This window comes from Bicyclus anynana, chromosome 3 (assembly GCF_947172395.1).
Source record: "Bicyclus anynana chromosome 3, ilBicAnyn1.1, whole genome shotgun sequence".
NCBI lineage: Eukaryota > Metazoa > Arthropoda > Insecta > Lepidoptera > Nymphalidae > Bicyclus > Bicyclus anynana.
The window spans coordinates 14,927,525-14,949,258 of NC_069085.1; the positions used below are offsets into that span (position 1 = coordinate 14,927,525).

The window sequence follows — 21,734 nt, forward strand, 5'->3', positions numbered from 1 at the left end:
ATAGGAATTCTGTACATTTTGTACATTCTGTACATTGAAGATATTTTGAAAATTGAAAGCTGGGAGGCATTATATAATCGATACTGAAGCAAAAAATATTTTTTTTTTCAATTTTTAGTCTCTCTGTCCGTGTTTTTTTGTTATTCGGGCATCACGCTGAAACTACTGAATGAATTCAAATGAAACTTGGCACGGTTTAAGACCATAATACGAAAAAGGTTATAGGATACTTATCATTGCAAAAATAAAATGAAAAGTGGGTGAAATAGGGGTTAAAAGTTTGTATAGAAAGTCCTTCATTTTTAGAGTTAAAGTTTTAAAAATTTGTTCATAAATCATAATTTTTTTTTAAATTTTACCGCTAAAGTGGTGAAATAGGAAGTTTACATTGATTTCCACGCGGACGAAGTCGCGGGCGTACGCTAGTAGTAAATAATAGTATACACGAACAGATTGAAGCAGCATAGCTTCACAGGACTGTTACGAGGTCCTGGGTTAGAATACCGGCTGGGCTGGTTGAGGTTTTCTTAATTTGGTCCAGGTCTGGCTGGTGGGAGGCTTCGGCCGAGGCTAGTTACCACCCGTACTGCCAAGCGATTTAGCTTTCCGGTACGATGTCGTTTAGAAACCTAAAGGTTTTTATCCTACTCCTACAAGTTAGCCCGCTTCCATATTAGATTGCATCATAATTTACCATCAGATGAGATTGTAGTCAAGGGCTTACTTGTAAAAAATAATATGTACAGTCACGAACTGCTTCGATCAGTTATCAATGGCAGTTTCAAGTTGCAAGACTGACTGCAACAACGGTCCATGTAGCTACTCGTATGTTGATCACTGGCTAACTGCTCTAGTTGTCCGTGTATGGCCGGCTTAAGAACATTGTTGCCATAAGTCACACTAACTTAAAATAAATGAAAAAAGTTGTTATTAAAGACTTTTTATTACAACAATTTTGTCATATAATTTATATATTATAAATACGTAAATAAATAATTTCAAAATATAATATATAATAAATAAATAATTTTAACGTCAAAACATGTAAAATTATGTAAAATATTCGAAAAACTGGCGCTTAAATTATCAACACACGGACACTAACAATATCATATTCTTGAACAAAATATTTATATACAAAGCCTTATTATATGTATCGGATTTATAACCGCGTTACGATATTATGACCGTTTTGACGTTACGTGTAAGCTCTTTTCTAAAAACTGATGACAATATTCAACATAATATATTAATGTATAGGTAAAGTAAAGTTCCAAGCTGTATTCCTTTACTAGAGAAAGAAGAAATTATTAAGAAAATACATATAAATTTCCAATATTGGTGATTATGATCATAGACTTCATTATCAGGTGCGAGTAAGTATTCTTACATTATAACTGTTAGCTGTTACAAATTCTTTAATATAAACAAAACATTTACTCATATCTTTATTATAAACAATATTAATTTCGTATAGTAGATGGAATAAGGGTCCGAAATATATCGATATCAATTAATAAATGTTAAGGATTTCTTATGAACCTTTTTTCCAACTTCAAAAATTCTGTCGTCCATTGTGACATTTGTGACGTCACAAAACAGTTGAAATATAAACCATCATGCCGACAGCGTTTTGGCTCGTATTGACAAATAAATATTTAAAATTTAAAATTCAGAAAAGTTTTTCAATCTAGTAGAATGAGAATAATCTAGTATGACGAGATTAAGACCATTAAAAAGTGTCAACTAGCCTATTATGTGAAGATAAAACTGGGATAGTCATTTTTAAACTTCACGAGCCTCGCTATCGTGTACACGGTTACATTATCATATCCCACAGTATGTGTTATTCATTCTTTGATAAGGTTACACTCAGCATTTTGCGTGTTTTTTTTTATAGTTTAAACGAAAATGTTTTTTAAAGTATACTTATTCGTGTTCATAAAATAGTATCACTTCTTGTATATTCGATTGTGATGGCGCTCCTGAGAGCGTCTGAGACGAGTTGGGGGCTCATCACTGACCAGCCCCTTATCCCTCCGCCCATCAGATCCATCGAATTTCGTTAATGTTGCCTGTAATAAATAAATACAATTTTTTGTAATAATACATACCTATAAGCAATCGTTTGATTGCAGTCATGCCTGATGGTACGCAACGATGCCGTCTATGGTGGAATACATTTACCTAGAAGATGTCCATTAAATCTTGATCTTAAGATACCCATATTGTAGATGGTAGCAAAAACATAAGCTGGCAGAGCATTTCACACAGTTTTGCAGTGCGTTTAGGGAATGAGGAACCAAAGCCTTAGTACCTGTCCAAGGGATATCTAAAACTTACCAAAAATAAATAGACAATATAACCAAGCGCTTGATCGCAATCATGCCTGATGGTAAGCAATGATGGTGGAACCCGCTTACCTAGACAATGCCTATTCAATTTTGACTAGATGATAACCATATTGTAGGTGGTAGGGAAAACATAAGCTGGCAGGGCATTTTATACAGCTTTGCAGTGCGTTTAGGGAATGACGAGCCAAAGCACTTAGTACGTGTCCAAGGGATATCGAATACTTGCAAAATAGAGACGTTTTTTTTAAATATTATAAGCAAGCATTTGACCGCAATCACGTCTGATGGTAAGCGATGATGCCGTCTATGGTCGAATGCGTTTACCTAGAAAATGCCTAGTAAATCTTGATTTGAAGATACCCATATTGTAGGTGGTAGGGTAAACATAAGCTGGCAGGGGATTCTATACCTTTGAATAGCGTTTTAGAAATGACGAACTAAATCACTTATAATGTGTCTAAGTGACATCTACTACATAATATATTGGTGCATATCGCTACGATGTCTAGCTATTTTATGATAAAATGGTAAAGGCGGAACGAGAACAAAGAGTTCCTGCGCACACATCCTGAAATATAGCTTGTAAAATACCGATAGACAGGAGCTTTGGGGCGATGTACTAAGCTCTAGAGGCCAGAGTTTGACGTTTAATACGAGTATAAGCCATTGAAACATTAATTAAAATAACTACCTTGGTAGTCCAATGGTTAGCCCATGTAGTTCGGGGGACGAGTTCCTGGGTTCGATTCCCAACGTCCTCCTATTATCATAGTCCTATAAGGAGGAAGGGCTGGCCTTGTAATCGTCAGTTAAAAAAGGCTGATAATAATGACAAGTTGTACAACTTTTAGACTGAAGCGTCCGGAAGGCATTATTAAAGGAAGTATTTACATAGATTCTTACTCTATTAGATTCCAGTTTTCCACGTTTCCGCTTCCAGCATGTGGTGAGGGTGCCATACGGTGTAGAAGTGTGGTCTCCAGTAAATTGTCTACCACCAACAGTAATATTGCAGGCACATTTACTATTCATATGAAAAAAAAACAGTAATTTGTAGTGCTAAGCTGTAAAATTGATTTTTATGACGAGTGCGCGTATTGAATGCTAAGCAAGTGAGGGATTCTGAGATTGAACCACGAGCCAAGCGAGGAGTTTAATTTCAAAGTTTATTCGAGGGCACGAGAAGTAAATAAATTTGCTGCCGTGCAATACAGTTAATTTATACAGTTAATTTATCACAAAAATACAAACAAGAACCTTAATTTTTTTTTATAGTTTCGATCACTTTCACAGAACAAATGAATGATGGAATACAATGAAAGTTAACCACCATATTGCCTGTTAATTAAATTAAAATTTTATGATTGGCATTTACGAATGTCATTGGATTTTATGGATGGCAGTGATTTTTTTTCAGACAACAAATTATCAAGGTAATTTCGTCGAAATTAAAGAGTTTTTCATACATATCTTTTTCAGCAGCATTAACAAGCGCGGGAGAGTTGCTTTCTCGGTATTCCTTCTGTGAGTAGCAAACAGCTTCGCGCACTTCTTGCAGCCGATGCAGTTCTTCTTCTACCTTACGATCTAATTCTGCCACTAAAACATAAAAACACTTCAAAAAGACAGATTACAAGAAATGAGAGTATTTAGACAGTACTAGCACTCTTTGTGAGAGAGCTAGGCTCATAAAATACTATCTTGTTAAATTGCAAGTAACATCGTTGTTTTAGATAGAGTATAGTAACCGGTTAATAGTCATTCATTACTTCAAAAACAGCCATTTGTTTTCTAAATCAATAGGCCTAAGATGCGCGCCAAAACAAATATCAACCAATAGCGGCATAACCGTAAATATTCCTATCATTGCGTTGCGTTGGGACGAAATAGATGAGACTGAAACATTCCACCGCCATTTGTCGACATTTTTCTATTTCTATTCACGAGATATGCCGTTGATAGCATGCTAGGTCGACCAACAGCAGCGGAACAGGAAATATCGCTTTGTTTTCACTAGCTATGTCATTGATGGCTTATAACTGATTATAACTGGCAAAGTGGAAGGGAAGAGACCTCGAGGACGTAGTCCGATGCGTTGGTCAAATTAAAACAAATCCACTCTCGATACAAAAGTACACGAAGCTCTACACGTCGCGAAAAGCCGAGCCGATGGCGTGACATCAGAAACAGTCGTGAATGTGTGACACGACGCGGAGAGAGGGAGGCCTACTGTATTGCTTTTTATAGTTTTAACTAAATTAATTAATTTCATACACTGCTTCTGGGTCTGTCTCTGTTTGATAATCAGTTCAGTTCCCAATGAGTCAAATTTCAGTTGATTTGCCTCTTCTACACATAACTTTGATTTCCACGTCCGGCATACTTTGAAATGTAAGAACGACAGTTCTTCTGCATTCAGCATCTACAACATAAAATTAATCTTTGACTAAAACATAAATATCTTCAGGCCTCATTTATGCAGAGCAGGCGGACATCACTTGCTACGTTCCTGGTATATTAATCTTGATTCTTCCATTCTAATCAATCCTTACATACAAGTTTGTAGGTTTAGGGTACTATTGATCTGACCTTGAGAATGTCCTGGATTATTTCCATTGCACGACTTGGCCTTCCCCTTGCAACATTTCTATACATCCCTTATAAATACCTTTTGATTGTCTTCTTTTAATTCTCTCTACATAAACAAGCGATCAAAGCATGCTTTCTTGTTTTAGTCACTAGATCTTTTATACAGGTGATTTTATGAGAATGAAGGCCAGTGCTCAACAGAGGCATGTAAAATATATGATGATAATGATGGTCGTTTGTAATTACCTCAACCTTGTCTTCTAATATCTTTTTAGCTAAATACTTCAAGTAAGACTGTTCAGCCACATTTCTTTGGTCAACCTCAACGTGTTTGAATATGTTACGTATAGTGTCCGAAATATTCACATCCAGAGAACAGGTGCATGGGCCGTGACTTCGCTTACGCGGTTTCACGTTATAAGCTTGTACATCTGTCTTAGTCAGTACTCTGTTCACGCACTTGCATTTCTTTTTTGTAAAATCAAGAGACTGAATTTGGATTGGTTCCTAAAGAAAATTTTAATTGTATATGATTTTAAGAATTTGATGAGACTTAAATGATATGCTCTGAACAGGTTTTCTAAGAAGTTTTACAATTAAAATAGTCGTAACCAACCTATACTACTCAATTTATACAATAAAAAAATAATGCATGATGTATATCTGCTGTCGGGAAAATATGATTCCATCAATTAGAACCATTGTATAGTCTTGTTTAGTCTTATGCAAATCAACGATAATACGTTTAGTCTTATGTAATCAATTTACGAATAGCCACCTTAATCGAGACTGTCATAAGGTTCTATTTAATCCCACTAGAATGGACGCTGCGCGGGTGAAATTAAGAAAGAAATGGAGAAGATAGCAATTATGATATAAAATGATATGATAAATAATTTTGCGTTACTGTTTATTGCATAAATCAATAAATAAATCTGTACTTATATTATAAAAAATACTAATATTTCCAAAATTATATACCACGTTTAGATTTATTGCGGTATACTTTTTAAATTTCGATTTGAGACCATCATTTTCAATTTTTAACTTCTCCGCTTTGTTGATAGCTTCACTACTCAATGTTCTCAAGATTTCCACTTCATTTTCAAGGTCTTTTTTCAAGTCGTGCAAGGATTCTTCATGAAGATTTTGTATGCTTTTTATTCCTTGGTTATGTTCGTTGATTATAAATTGAACATTGTTATCGTATTGTGCTTTGATGGCCTCTAATTTTTTATTGTACTGCTTTTCTAAAGTCTCCACAAGTTGTTCAATTTTAATTGCATAATCTTCTTGATCATCCATTTTAACCAGTGTGCCGCACTCAACGGAGCTTGTAAGTACTGGGCTGCAAGTTGATGTTGTTCCATTTTCAATTGATGATATTTTTAATGAGCTAAATTGTTTTGATGGTCTAGACTCACTAATGTTAGCAAATCTTTCTATACTATGACTTTTATGTACTGATTTATCAATTATGCCCAAGTTTCTTGTATTATTTGGATTAAGTTCATTTTGCATGGTGTTTAATATGTACTGTAACCCGTAGTTACTTTTTACACTAAAGTTATCAGTTGGTTTGTTCAAGCCAATTGTTGTATTATTTTGTAAATCAAAAATTGTACCTCCTACACGAGATAACTTGTGTTTGGAATCGTGAGGAAAATTAATTTTATTATTTGCCGTATTTTCAAGTTTAACCGTATTACTAGACTGAATTTTATTATGTGGTACATACTGCTGTGTATGTGTTTCCTCTGTATTTTTCTTCTTTTTTTGATATTTAGACACAGGTATAGGAATAAAATTTGAATCAAAATGTTTTGCAACTTTATTTGTTTCAGACTGAGCTTCCCAATCAGGTAAAACTAAAGAATCTACAGACTTTTTGTCATCATAATCAGAAGTCGTCATGGAAGAAAGACTGTTACCTTTAACTATAGGTAAATGTATTTTCAGTTGTGGTTTGATGCTGTCATCATCTCTTTCTTCATTATTTTCTGCAATTGATACTTTTTCTTGTATTAAATACTTTAATCCTTTTTGACTTGTTCTTTGCCTTCCATTTAATTTGCGGGGTACCTTTTGTCCATCAACAATACTGTCACTGTCTTTATAAATAACGGAAAAATCATTTTCAGTTGATTGAGACAAGTTATCGTTAATATTTTTTTTGGAATCTTTTTTATTTGGATCACGAAAGTCTTTATTATTGCCTAAAGTCAACGAACTTTTACCTTCTTTATCGTTAAAATACTCCGTTACTTTTGTTGAATCTATAGAAATTTCAGAATTATAAATATCTAAAATACTATTATTATTAACATTTAATGGAAGTTCTAAATCTTTGGCACTTGAACTTTTAGAAGTTTTAGATTCACGTGTTTGAATCGAGTTTTGACCATTATTGTATAAAAACGTTGTATCTTCCAGGCTGGTGATAGAATGTTGCTCTAATTTTCCTGGGCCTAATCGTTTTAATTTGTATTTTAAATAGATGTGTCTAACAAAATCAATTTTAGGTTCAATATTTGCTGTAAGTATTTGAACTTCATTATTTGGAGGATCTGAAATTTTTAGACTTTTCTGTAATTTCTTTTCCGTTGAAATATCCGATATTTGTATTTCACCGTCATTTGTAGCTATAGGTTGAAAACTTTGGAACACAGCTTCGATATGTGATATTTTTTCATCATCCTTATCGGTTTGACACATACTATCGATTGTTGCTAAAAATAAATAAGTTTGATTTCCAGCTTGCTGACTTGGTTTATTCTTTAAATCATCCACTTGTTTCTGTAAAACTAAAACCAGTTTATCTTTTGTTTCTAGTGCTTGATTGCCCTTTTCTATTAAAACTATGTTTTTGGAGTTTTGTTCAGATGTATATTCAATTTTCAATTGTAAGTCATTTATTTCAGTTTCGTAGTTATTGCATTGATCTTTAAGAATTTGAAATTCTCTTGTAAGTTTTAATATATGATCTTCTTTCGATTGCTTAATTTTGTCAAAAATTAACTTTTGATTTAACATTTCTCCTTCTAAATCTTTTATAACATTTTCGTACTTCAATTTATCCGTGTTAATTTTAGCTGTTAAATCAGCAAGTTGTTTCTCTAGAATTTCTCTTTGTTTTTGTGTTTGTCCTGATTCAAGCATAATTTTTTGCTGCTCTTTTTCAGCTATGGTTTTAGCTTCTTCTGCTTTAGATTTAAGTAACTGATATGAGGTCTGTACATTTATTAATGTTTGCTGTAAAGAGTTATTTTTATCATTGATATATTTCCCTATCCGATCTAATGACTTTATCACTTTATCAGTTGAACATTTACTTGGCGAAATAGTACTTCTGCCTATGCTTTTTATTTCTAATTGCTTTATATGAGAAATAATTGATTCTCTTTCATTTTTAAGTTGATTGATCAAAACCCTGTTATTTTTTGTCTCATTTTCTGATTCTTCAGTTGTTAATTTGGTAGATGAAAGTTCATTTTCAAGATTATCTTTCTCGTTCTGTAATTTGGCAAGCTCTACTCTCATATTATGTGTTGCTTTAGATTCTGCAAAAAAATAGAACTAAATAAATTTTAGCCTGAGCTGAAGGCTTGTAGCAACAAGTGAAAGACTTACGATGTGCTTCGATTTTTTTTACTGTTTGGTTAAGTTTTTCATAACTAAGGTCTTTTAATTGTTCGCCAGATTCAACAACTTCTTTCAAATCGTTTTGCAGAGCTGTTATTTCTACTTGTAATTCATTGATATGATTTTCTAGGGTTGATATTTTTTTATCACGTGCAAAAATATCATCGTTGAGATTATTTATGACACATTCCTGAAAATGATTAAATAAAGAGTTATTATAATATAACATTAGAGTAAAAAGAAGTATTTTTTTAAATTAATACCGATTCATCTATTTTATCCATTAGGCTTTTGACTTCCGTAAGACTTTTAAGTTTTTCTTCTCTTAGCTTATCAACTTCATTTTTCAAATCCGCATAAAGTTCATTCAATGAACATCTTTTAGATGTATTCTAAAAACAAGAAATCGCTATCAAATTTTGAAATATGTAGTGTAATTAATAATTTATAAGAATAACAATTTAATTTTAGGTACCTCATCACGAAATTGAACTAACGCTTTCTCTAAGCTTTTCGAATATTCAGCATTTTGCTGTTGAATTTTTTTTAACTCGTCTAAATCTTTTTGCAGATGTTCATTATCTGATTCAATTTGTTTATGTGATAGTTGTAGTTCTTGATATTTATTCTCTATGTTTTTATAATGTTGTACCATGCCTTGTAACTTACTGCTTTCATTTTTCAAAGTGTCTAAGTTTAATTGCATATTGTAATTTTCATTTCTCAAGTTAGAAACACTATCATTGATTGAAATTTTTTGGGTTTCCTGCATTTTAATTTGGGATTGCAAGCGTTGATTTTCTTCTGTTTGGGTCGTAAGATTGGCATATAACTTATTTATCTCTTCACTTTTAATATCGAAATTACTCTGTAATGTATTTTTTTGGTATAATAATTCGTCAAATTTATGTTTAAGATCAATTAAAGTGTTTTGCAATTCAGAAATTTCCTGAATTTTGGAAAGAAATAATTCATTTTCTAATTTCAGTGAATGCATTGTATTAATTAAAATTTTTAATTCTGCATCCTTATCAAACATTGATTTTTGTAATAAATTCCTCTCATTCAGTACTTTCTGATATTTTTTATTTAATCTAGTATACTCTTCTTTGATATCTTCAGATTCATCTAATAAACTGTCACTCTTCGTTTTTGTTAATTGATATTCGTGGAACAAATTTTCAAGCTTATTTTTACTGTGTTTTAATTCAAGTTGAAGTGATTCCTTTTCGTTTAAAAGATTTTCATGGGATTTTTTTATGTTTTCATACTTTTGAAGCAAATTCTCATGATTTAATAACTTTTGATCTAGAATTAGACTTTCTTTTTTAGCTAAATCAAAGGATTTTTTTAATTGCACATTTTCATTCTGCAAAATATTAATAGTTTCAAGATTTGTTTCATGCAGTAATTCAATTTCCTTTACTAAAATATCATTATCGATGTTTTCATCCATTTCAAATTCATTATTTTTACTATGATTAAATATATTCATTAGGTCATCATTATTTAAATGCTTAAGTAATTTGACACTTTCTTGTTTTGCCATGATTATTGAATTCATTGCTTCTCTTTTCTCGTTTATAAGCAGACCAATGTTATGTTCAAATATGTCACGACTATTTTTTAGTTCTTCAACTAAAGTTTTATTTTGATCCTTTTTACTGTCCACTTCCTCCATCAAACTATTTATTTCTTGAGACTTATTACATATCATATTATTTAAATTAGTTATTGCGCTTGTTTTATTCTCTAACTCTTGATTAATTAATGAATGTTTACACTGTAGTTCATCTAGTTGCATTTCTAAGTAATTATAACTTTTCATAGCCTCCTCATATCTACCTGAATTGAAATTTCAAATGAAAATAATTATATCGCGAAAAAATTAGAATTTGTTAAGACAAAGAAATAATAATATTTACTTTTCCAATCTTCAACATCTAACTTAAGATCATTTATAAGTTCAAGTTTCTTTTCAAACTCCTCTTGAAGATACTGTTTTTCTTCTTCGCTACAATACAGATCATCCTTAAGGTTTTTAATTTGTTCCTTTTGTGATTCAATTTCGTCTATTAATTGAACTGAACGTGATGTAACTTCGTTGGATGGTATCTATTGCAATAAAAATATTAAATAAAAAACTACAACCTGAGCAATATACAAGTATAATCGATGATTTCTTACATTGTGCTTATCTTGTTCTAATAGTGTATCGATTTGGTTAGACAAACTTTTTATTTGTTGATCTTGGCACATCATTTTGCATTCACATTCTTTTAATTTACAAATTAAAACATTTTTTTGTTTTTCAAATAATACAGAAATATCTCCTATTTTATTCTCAAGTTTAATATTTTCACCTCTCAGCTGATCAACAGTTTCAGTTTTCATTTTATTTATTTCTTGTTCAGCTTTTAGTTTTGTTTCGACATTCCTTGTTTCTTCTGTTAAAATATAAAAATTTTCTTTTAGTGTATCGAGATCTTCTGACCGCTTTTTATAATACTCTTTTTCTTTCCATAATTCATTATATTCATTTAAATTGTTTTTTAGGCATTGACATTCATGTTCCAAATCAGCAATTTTTTGACATCGCAAATACAAGCAATCTCGTTCATATTTTAAATTATCATAGCACGTTAATAGTTCACTGTAGTTGGTTTGCAAATTCTTCAAGCGATTCAGATTTTCAACACCTATACAGCAATTATCGATTCCTGTACATTCATTAAATTGGTCTTCTTCTGTTTTATCGCTAGAACTAGTTTTACTGAGGATTTCCTTCATTTCCTGATTTTCCATAATATCAGCAACAAGTTGGGCTCTTTTACTATCTAAACTTGGTAATTGGCTTTCTGCGGATGTCAATGCAAACGTAGTAACGACTTCAGCGCGGTAACACGGACAATCCTTTGAAGCGCGACTGAAATCTTGTGAGCAAGGAGCTATTAAGGCAAGACTAAACTTTTCTAACACTTTCATTTTAAATAGTATTTTTCCTTTTATATCAATATTTCTGGTGTCTTTTCCAGCAGTCTGTGAAATGTAATAATTAGTCAAAACAATTATAAGACATTTAAATTAAGAGCACTTCTCCAGCATCATTTGATGACTAGTAGACTCGCTTAGTGCTGAATGTATGTTTTTTTTTAAAGAGCGATAGTGAGCTTATCTTTTCCCAATAAATCCTACCTTCCGAAACGGTGTAGTCACGAAAAACTGACAAAAGTGACGTTTCAAAAATGATTGTAAAAAAAGCCTACTACAAATAAAATGCATTGCGATGTTATAACATCTGTGAGTATTGTTTCTTATGTTAGTGGCGCAACTTTAATATCTATACGCTAATGTTAACGTGGTTGGTAAAGATATATAGATCTTTTTACAATATCTTAAAAAAATACTTACCAATAAATCTAAATATTGTTTGTACTTCCCGTTCTGACATAAAGTCCCAAATATTTTTTCCAACGCCGTATATATGTGGGCATAAACACAATACGGCTCGCATACGTCATGCTCCATCACCTGTTAAAACAATAGGCTAGTTGACACTTTTTTCAAGAGTCCTAAATTGTTCATTAACGTTCTACTAGATTTAAAAAATTACTACTAAACGAGTCCGTTCTTAATATGACTGCAAAGTGTACATAAAATATTTTTAACAAAAAAATTGAACCAACATCAAAATCACAAAAATAAACTAAAAAGCGGAAAATAACATCGTATGTGCTACCTTCTGATCACTTTGAATGCGGTGCCAACACAGTGATGCATTAACTAAAGCCGATTAAATCATAAACTTTTAGGTTTTATAGACAGTTCTTTCCCCTGGTTCTTTCAGAAACTGCTACATACTACTTATAAGTGAGGCCACTCTTCTAGGACAGTCAAATAGTAAATTAATAAATACGTCATCGATATGAAAGCTAAACTTTTGGAACACCTTTGTTATGGTGTTCTAAAAGATGTCTCGAAAATCTCATTTTAATTTCGTGTTTACCTCGTAAGTTAATTCAAATGTCACAAAAAAAACACGAAGTAATCCCCCAGGGGATCCCCGTGAACTCATAAGTTTATCAGGATCCCCTTTTAATAAAATTAAGTATAAAATTGATCCCTTATTACGATCATCCCGTTTTCTATAACTCCAATGGCAATTATTTATAGGCAAATGTTTGTTTAAAAGTGTTATTCATTTATTTTTGTTATTCAACGTGCAACTACTGAACCGATTTGGCTGAAATTTTGACTGAAAATTGATTATGCCTTGTTAAATACATATAAAAGTTATAATAAATGTCAAGCTTACAGCTATAGTGTTCTGCATTGCGCTCAGCTTGGCATCTTTGTTGATAATTGTTTCCTGCATTTCATCCACGTGAACATCATGAGCAGCTATAAATGTAAATATTATGTCCTTACATAAATCACCAATCTACACTGTGCACTAAATCGGTGCGATTAAAAGTGTATGGTTTTGATTTATTAATTAAAAGAATTGTACCTCAAACGCCCCCGCTTCGTGCGCCCCGGCTTCGCTCGTTTTCAATCCGGAATCTGGATGCAGCGGACATCCACGTCGTGCAAAACACCGGGATGATTGTTCAATTAGTTTCGCGAAAGTTAATTTAAATTCCACCAGTAATCACTCAAAAACTTTTACTTTTTCAATGCGCGGCGCGGCTAATTTTTTCGTGTCGCGGCCATCTTCTTTTTTCATGACGTTAGCGCCACGGTCGGCTTTTGGCGGCGGCGGTTTGCGCGGGAGGTTTCAAATATCCGACATTCCCCCCACCGAAATCCGACAGGATTTCACCAGTTGCGATACCAATATGTAAGTTATGTATTAGTATGAACTGTGTAACAGATTTGACTTGAATTAATTGTAGAGTAGTGGACTGTATTATATAATATATGTGATAAAATAGATAAATACATTGAATAAACTAAGTTGAATAATGCTTAAAAGTAAATTGTTTTTATTTGAAATGAAATTTAAATTATAATAGTTGATGCTTGATACTAAGCAGAGTCCTGCTCTAAAGGTAGAGGACTAAGCTTAACTACGGGTCGAGTAAACTCAGAATTTTTTGTTCGAACACTGACAACGCGGACTATGTCGTCAGGTCCAGTATGTAGTTTTGTGACTCGAGCCAAACTCCATTGCAGCGGTGCCACATTATCAGAATTTAACAAAACAAGATCACCGACTTTAATATTTGGAGATTTTGTAAACCATTTTTGACGCTGTTGAAGCATATGTAAATAATCCTGCCTCCATTTTTTCCAGAACTGTTGTGATATTTGTTGAACTATCTGCCACCGGTTTAAGTGATTATTTGAAACTTCTGTAATATCATATTCCGGTACGGAAAGTAACTCACGACCGATCAAAAAATGTGCAGGCGTTAAAACTTGAAATTCGTTTGGATCGCTAGACAAGGCGCATAAGGGTCTAGAATTTAGAACTGCTTCAACGCGAGAAAATACAGTAGTAAGCTCTTCAAACGTCAAACCTCGAGTTCCAACTGTACGTTTTAAATGTAGTTTAGCCATTTTAATAGCAGATTCATATATGCCACCGAAATGACTCCCTGTAGGAGGGTTATTTTTCCATTCAATGCTACGTGAAATGAATTCATTTGACAATTCTTTATGATTGGATTTTAAGAATGTTGATACTTCAGTTAGATGTCTATTTGCTGATGAAAAATTGGTAGCATTGTCTGAGATCAAAGTCCTACAAATTCCTCTTTTTCCCGTGAAACGATCTAGGCACGCCAGGAAACATTCGGTAGTTAAAGATGATATTACTTCTAAATGCACCGCTCGAGTGGCACAACAAACAAACAGACACAGATATGCCTTAGAAATACGCGCGTTCTTTCGTGTCGACTCTTTAATGTAAAACGGACCCCCTACATCAGTGCCTATTGTATGAAAGGCATGAATGTTCTCTGTGCGAAATTTAGGTAATTCACCCATCATAGGTTGCCTAATAGTTGGTGTGACTCGAAAGCATGCTATGCATTTAGTCGTACGTGATCTTATAACTCTGCGAGCTGATATGATCCAGTACTTTTGACAAAGAATACTTTGAAGTGTACGTGGACCGACATGCAAATGCAATTTATGATAATAATCAATTAATGAATTTGTAAAATTACACTTCTTAGGAAGAAGCAAGGGATGTTTTTTATTGAAGGGTAAGGTTGACTGGGATAACCTACCCCCCACCCTGAGGAGTTTGTCTGAATCTATAAAAGGATTCAGTTTTTGCAGGAAGACACTGCATTTCTCAGCCTTGGACACAGCAGCTATGTCAGCTGCAAAATGTTGAGCTTGGACACTCCTGATTAGAATCTCATGAGCCTTTCGCGTTTCTATAATTGAAAGACTCTTCCTCTTATCAGGTTGTTTCCGATACTTAAGGTTATTTATGAACAAATAACACCGCGCCACAATATTAATTAATTTGGCAAAACTTGAAATTCTTTCTGTTAATTGATATATTAAATTAAACTCTGGTGACTCTGTAGTATTTGAAACTAGCACAGAGACTACCGGTTTTAGTTCAGGCGGATTGTCATCGCGAAACTCTTCAATTGACTTTATAGGCCAGGTCGACCTGTCATCATAAAGCCAATGAGGTCCGTTTAGCCATTCTGTCATCTCGAGTAGTGCTGAAGGCAAAGCACCACGAGAACAAACGTCAGCTGGATTACAAGCGCCTGACACATGGTTCCAACAGGAACTAGGGACTACATCTGTGATTTTAGCAACACGAGTCGCCACGAACATTTTGAGTATGTGACTAGGCGTGTTGAGCCAATTTAAAACCACGGACGAGTCCGTAAATAAAAGTAATTCTGAAACTTGAAGTCTGTTTGAGACAATATCATTTATATATTTGACCAACTTTGACAATAAGTGAGCAGCCATGAGCTCTAGACGTGGAATAGAAACTGTCTTTAATGGTGCGACCTTGGATTTTGCCATAAGTAGGCTGACCTTATTAGTAGCGCCTTCAGTACGCAAATATACTACGGCAGCATAGCCTTTTGTAGATGCATCACAGAAACCGACTATTTGACACGCCGTGTAGTTTTTGCCAACCGCATGCCGATCGTGCTTAATATTCGATAGTAAATGGAGCTCGTTGACATAGGCTCGCCATTGAGCTTCGAGCGCAGTCGGCAACTTTTCATCCCATGTCAAGTTTTGGGACCAAAGTTGCTGCATCAAGCACTTGGCATAAAATACACAGGGAGCTACGAACCCGAGCGGGTCGAATTGACGTCCAATCTGTGACAATATTGTCCTCTTAGTCACCACTGGGTTGGATGGTGCAGTCGAAAAGGAGAATGAATCAGAAGCTGGTGACCACTGCAGACCTAATACTTTGATGGAAAAACTGGTTTCGTCATCAAACTCTAGTGGTGTTTCTCGATGGTTATCTGGCAGGTGCTTGAGAACTGACAACGAGTTGCTAGACCACTTTCGTAATAGAAAGCCACCACGTCTTAACAGAGCAATGAGCTCATCAAGCAAATTAATCGCTTCTTCATCGGAATCTACCGACCACAGAAAGTCGTCCATGAAGAATGCTGTTTTGAGTACATTGGCTGCTTGTGGGTAAGTCTCAGCTTCATCATCAGCTAAAGTATGCAATACTTTTATAGCGAGATAAGGGCTACTGGCAACACCATAAGTGACAGTGTTGAGCTCATAAACTTGAACTGGTTGATCTTGAGAATAACGCCATACTATATGTTGATATGGACGTTGACTCCGCTCGATATCTATTTGTCTGTACATTTTACAGATATCAGCAGACAGAGAAACTTTTTTAAGTCTAAAATTAATTATTAGCTGGTTAAGATTAGCTTGAAATTTGGGCCCAGGTAGTACGATCGAATTGAGTGAGTGTCCATTCGACGTACGCATGGAAGCATCGAAGACCACGCGGTGAGATGTAGTAGTGCTCGAAGGCTTCACTATACAGAAATGTGGGATGATATATTTCGAATCCACACTTTCTATAGACCCTAAACAAGTCATATGCCCGAGTGACTCGTACTCATTCATGAACTTGTGATATTCTACTTTGAGTTTATTTTCACGTTCAAGCTTCGATTCTAAATTAGTAAGACGTCGAATAGCAATTTTACGCGAATCACCAAGCTCAGAACCCGGTCTCATGGGATACTTAACAATATACCTGCCGCTGCTGTCACGGCTATGTTCTTGAGCGAACAACTGTTCCGCCAAAATATCATCTGGGTTTCGAGGAACCTCAGATGGAATATTTTCCAAGTTCCAAAAGGAGCTCATTATGTGATCTATATGTGTTGAAATACCACAAAAGTTGATGGTGCTTTGCTGACTATCAGGTTGAACGCAAGTTGGTACCAACTGGTTTGAATCCTGAGATAACTCAGTTGGACCCGCTATAACGTACCCGAAGATCGAATTCAAAGCTACAGGCATACCACTCGTTTCTGGTAATATCCGCCTGCCATCGTAAATATACGGGAATAAATCACCGGCTATTAACATGTCGATAGGTCCCGGTTTATAAAACCAAGGATCGGCTAGACATAAGTTTTTAAATTTATTTATCACCTTATCAGGCAACGGTATGGTGGGCAAAGCACCTATAATTTTTGAAACTATCACTGCATCAGTCGACATCAGAGGACTATCTCGATTTATGGGTTTGACTTTGCATGTGGTTAGCCCGAAATCTTGCACCGTATTGCCACCTAACCCTAACGATTGAAAATGACACTTACGGCGGGCCAAGCCTAATCGCAATGCTAAGTCTTGCGTGATGTAGCCCGTCATCGCCCCGCTGTCAATAATACAACGCACGGAGTGGAACTTTCCCCACCGATCCGCAACATGTACTATGGCAGTCCCGAGAATTACAGTTAAAGAAGCCGAACACGTAAGCGCAACCGCATTATTTGATATGTCAATATTTGAATCAAATGCCCCATGTAAAGAAAAATGATGGTTTTTACTGCAGCTGCACCGGACTTGACTGGTACAGTCAGCAGAATCATGCGAACGTAAACAATTTTCGCATAAGCTTAGTTTTCTAATTGCATCTAATCGTTGAACCGATGATAGTGCGATATATTCAGGACACCGATAAATAGAATGCGATTTTTTGCAATATAAACATTCCTTAGGATTATACTGTGTGAACGCACCCTTAGGATTTTTAATATTTGAATGAAATGACCTATTCATATTTTTGACTGTGTGAACTCGCCTTTAGGATCACCAGGTGACACAACTGACGATAAAGTAGTTTTTGATTTATTCAAATAATTTTGCTTCGAAGAAGTAGGTACTTGACTGTTCTTGACTTGAACCTGTTTAGTCGGATAAGCCGATTTTGACGAAACTTTCATCTCTGACATTTCAAGTATACGTACTTGATTTTCAACGAATGCAAGTAAGTCACTAACTGTGGGAATGAAATTTGGTTGTATTGACTGTTCATATCCCCGCCTAGTAGTTGCGTCCAGGGTCCTTATTGCTATGAAAAATAGTATGAACTCCGATAAATCTGCAATTTTTAATAATTTAAGTGCCTTGATATTTTCTTGAAAAGTTTGTAAGAAATTATTCAAACCGGTTGACGATTCACTTTGCAACTGCTTGAAGGTAAATAATTTATCCAAATAATTAGTTGCTAGCGCCCGTTTATTATCATACCGCTTGTACAATGCATTCCACACTAGAGAATAATTCTCAGCGCATACCGGTAAAGATTTGACTATGGTTAACGCTGGACCACTCACCGATGAAAGCAAATAATAAAACTTTTCAATATCATACAATTCTGGATTATTATTTATCAAAGAATCGAAAGTGTCACGAAACGTAGGCCAACACTCCAATGAACTATCAAAATGATATATTTCTAACTTAGGTAGCCTAGGCTTTGTGCTAACACTAGATTTATTACACTCTTTTTTACTTTCATTACTATTCGAAGTATCAATTATTGTCGCGGCTGCGGCCTGTATTGCGTAGTAAATACTGTCAAAATTCGTTATATCCGAATATGTAGGTAAGTAGTCTGGATCGAACTTTTTATTTAAGGCACATATCTCATGCACGGCTGCATCGTAATTTGACTTAACTATTTTAAGGTCATTGAACCTTGCGCGGAACAGAAAACGATTATCTTCGTTATCAAGGTTTTTTGTTAAGTCAAATAACGACTGCAGTCGCATGAAACACATTTCTTTAGTTATTACGTGAGGCTGCAGCAACTTATAAAGATCTTGTTCAGATTTAGGATTTTTCGCCATTTTGAAATGCGTACACGCGTATCGTCAATGGCGTCGGTTCGTTCACACAAATTGAAAAAATAGGTATATAATATGTGATTTGAACTGTGAAATTTAATGTGATGTTTATGTACTGTATATATTGATATCACAACGGGTACAATCCGGCCGAATGACCAAAATGTATGGTTTTGATTTATTAATTAAAAGAATTGTACCTCAAACGCCCCCGCTTCGTGCGCCCCGGCTTCGCTCGTTTTCAATCCGGAATCTGGATGCAGCGGACATCCACGTCGTGCAAAACACCGGGATGATTGTTCAATTAGTTTCGCGAAAGTTAATTTAAATTCCACCAGTAATCACTCAAAAACTTTTACTTTTTCAATGCGCGGCGCGGCTAATTTTTTCGTGTCGCGGCCATCTTCTTTTTTCATGACGTTAGCGCCACGGTCGGCTTTTGGCGGCGGCGGTTTGCGCGGGAGGTTTCAAATATCCGACAAAAAGTATATGCTTTTCAAAACAATTACTACACATATTTGCCTTGTCACTTTCGAGATTAATTCACAGTCGAATTAGGATTTAATCTTATGTATTTTAGATTTTCAATACGAGTAGTAGTGGTATTCAGTAGTAGTGCATTCTTAATTCAAATAGAAGCAGACGTTGAACAGAAATATTGGTTCCAAACTCAATAATTGACTACCGTACTTAGAGTTTGGTTAATGAAAGTAGAGACAGAAATCGCTCGCAAAATTAAGAAAAAATCGGAGTAAATTCTGAAAATTATAGTGCAAATATTGAAATAATTGAGTTTCATACCATGTTATCACAAACAAAAAAATAATTTAAACGAATTATGAAAAAACGTGTTTTTAATTTGTTTAAATGGTTTTTTAAATTTGGTGAGCGATTTCCGTCTCTACTTTCTCTAGCTATTGTAGGACCATAGGCTGACAAACTTTCAGTCTTCCTAAAATGTAGTAGTATGTATGGCTTTCGCAGGCTCTTGGACTATAATCTATCATTCAAATACATCATTTCCATGCAAATGTAACATTAACTTACATGTGCTAGCGTCGCATGTACAGGGCGGCTCGGCTTGACTACTTCTCGTTTCCTTCCTTGGCGTGGATTCTTTGTCCTTGTCGAATGACCACTAAAACTTTTATCAGTTAAACTATAAGAATTAAGAACCCTAAATTAACTTACATTCAAGTCACCATTCGCTATAATAATCTGTTAAAAAATTGAAATTGGTACGAGAATTTGGAAAGTTCGTTGCCTAGCCGGGACAATACAAGGCCATAATTTTTTTAGTTAATTTATTTTTCAACATACTCTTTTCAGAACTCTATCACTTTATATCAGCTTAATTACTTTTTCATGAAAGCCTTCAATAAATGCTTAGACACCTTTGACCTCTTTGGAATTTTTTCATGGGTAGTTTTTTTAGCTCCGGAAATAGATAAAATTCTGATGGACATAGATCATGTGAATATGGGGAGTAAAGTAACAATTTAAAACCACACTAATGAATTTCTGCCGTGCTTTCAACCCGAACTCGTATTAGGGATCCTGTTGAGACAAAATTTTTCTTCTCAAAAATCCTGGTCGTTTTATTTTCAATTTTCCTTTTCGATTGCGACCGATTCTATCGCAGCAGATTTCAACTCAATAATAAGCAGAGTTCACAGTTACACCCTTTTCTAAGTAATCCACTATAATTATACCCATCGAGTCTCAGGAAACTGAAACCATTACTTTCGCGGCGGATACAACCGCTTCTGCATTTTTGGAACACCAGATTTCAGGTTTTAAATCTTCCAAAAAAAATAATGGATCTGATTTGATCCATACATCTCCAAGCAGTCTCAAGAATTTGTCAGACGATCGCGTACTTATTCAACTCAAAGTAGCCAAGGTGCCCATTCCGATATACGTCTACGATAGGCTACGAACTTTTCAAATGTCTCTAGTAATTAAGTAGTTTTTTTAATTTTTAGAATGTCTATACAAAAAAAAAACCGTTTTTTGTTTTAAATAACTAATATTCGTTGTATTTGCTTTCAACAGATAATGAAGAAAATCAGATGTAGGTTATTTTAAAATACGAGTAGTTTTGTCTATGAATTGCAGTCCAATCTAATACAAAATTGTTAATATAACATAGATCTAGAATGTAAAATACAAATATAACACCTCTTCTTGTGATTTTGTTTGTTCGCCTCCACCAGACTTGCCTGTCTGTAACAAGGAATAAGTTGACCAAAAACATTATCTGGGGAGCCTAAGCCAAACCTTTCTTATAGAAGAAGTACCTACGAGTACTACCTATCCTACTAATATTATAAACGCGAAAGTTTGTATGGATGTTTGGATGTTAGGATGTTTGTTACTCTTAAAAAATCCATGTTTCCCGAGATTTGCGAAAACCGATGATTTTAATTGAGATATATTATAGCATGGATTAACACATAGGCTACTTTTTATCGCAGAAAAATCTAAATTCTAAATAAATTAAATTCCATGCGGACGAAGTCGCCGGCGTCCGCTAGTAATATCATAAAGAGTAACGGTTTGATTGTTTGTCTGCTTTGAATATGCTCCGAAACTACTGAACCGATTTGAAAACTTCTAGCACTGTTGGGAAGCTACACTATCCTCGGGTGCTATAGGCTATATATGATCCCTGTATTCTTAAGGGAACGGAAGCTATGCGGGTGAAACTACGCGATGTCTGGTAGTAATATGTGTATAATTATAGATAGTTCATGGGCTCGTGTTTTAGATCCCTGAGAGAGCACGTTAAGACAATTTGTTGGTCCCGATCATT

General features: G+C 34.5%; 1 protein-coding gene across 1 annotated transcript; it reads right to left on the bottom strand.

Annotated features, from left to right (window-relative positions):
- Positions 1-719: 719 nt before the first annotated feature.
- On the bottom strand, positions 720-17,150 carry LOC112058601 (interaptin-like). The gene is made up of 16 exons (XM_052891185.1): positions 16,813-17,150; positions 15,871-16,446; positions 14,822-14,943; positions 12,901-12,986; positions 11,997-12,116; positions 10,773-11,624; positions 10,511-10,700; positions 9,061-10,430; positions 8,849-8,977; positions 8,574-8,775; positions 5,925-8,503; positions 5,190-5,450; positions 4,629-4,776; positions 3,821-3,953; positions 3,258-3,378; positions 720-2,075 (listed from the first exon to the last, which is right to left on the bottom strand). The coding sequence occupies exons 1-16, from the start codon at positions 17,148-17,150 to the stop codon at positions 1,953-1,955; spliced, it is 7,350 nt and encodes a 2,449-aa protein (XP_052747145.1). The 3' UTR covers positions 720-1,952.
- Between the last annotated feature and the right edge of the window lie 4,584 nt (positions 17,151-21,734).

Excerpts from the sequence above, each read along its gene's own strand:
- LOC112058601 (XM_052891185.1), bottom strand. The coding sequence starts at position 17,150 with ATGTTAATAGCCGGTGATTTATTCCCGTATATTTACGATGGCAGGCGG. Across the intron at positions 14,944-15,870 it reads CGTCAATTCGACCCGCTCGG|GAGTGTCCAAGCTCAACATT; the intron begins GTTCGTAGCTCC and ends GATTCTAATCAG. Across the intron at positions 8,776-8,848 it reads TGGATAAAATAGATGAATCG|GAATGTGTCATAAATAATCT; the intron begins GTATTAATTTAA and ends AATCATTTTCAG.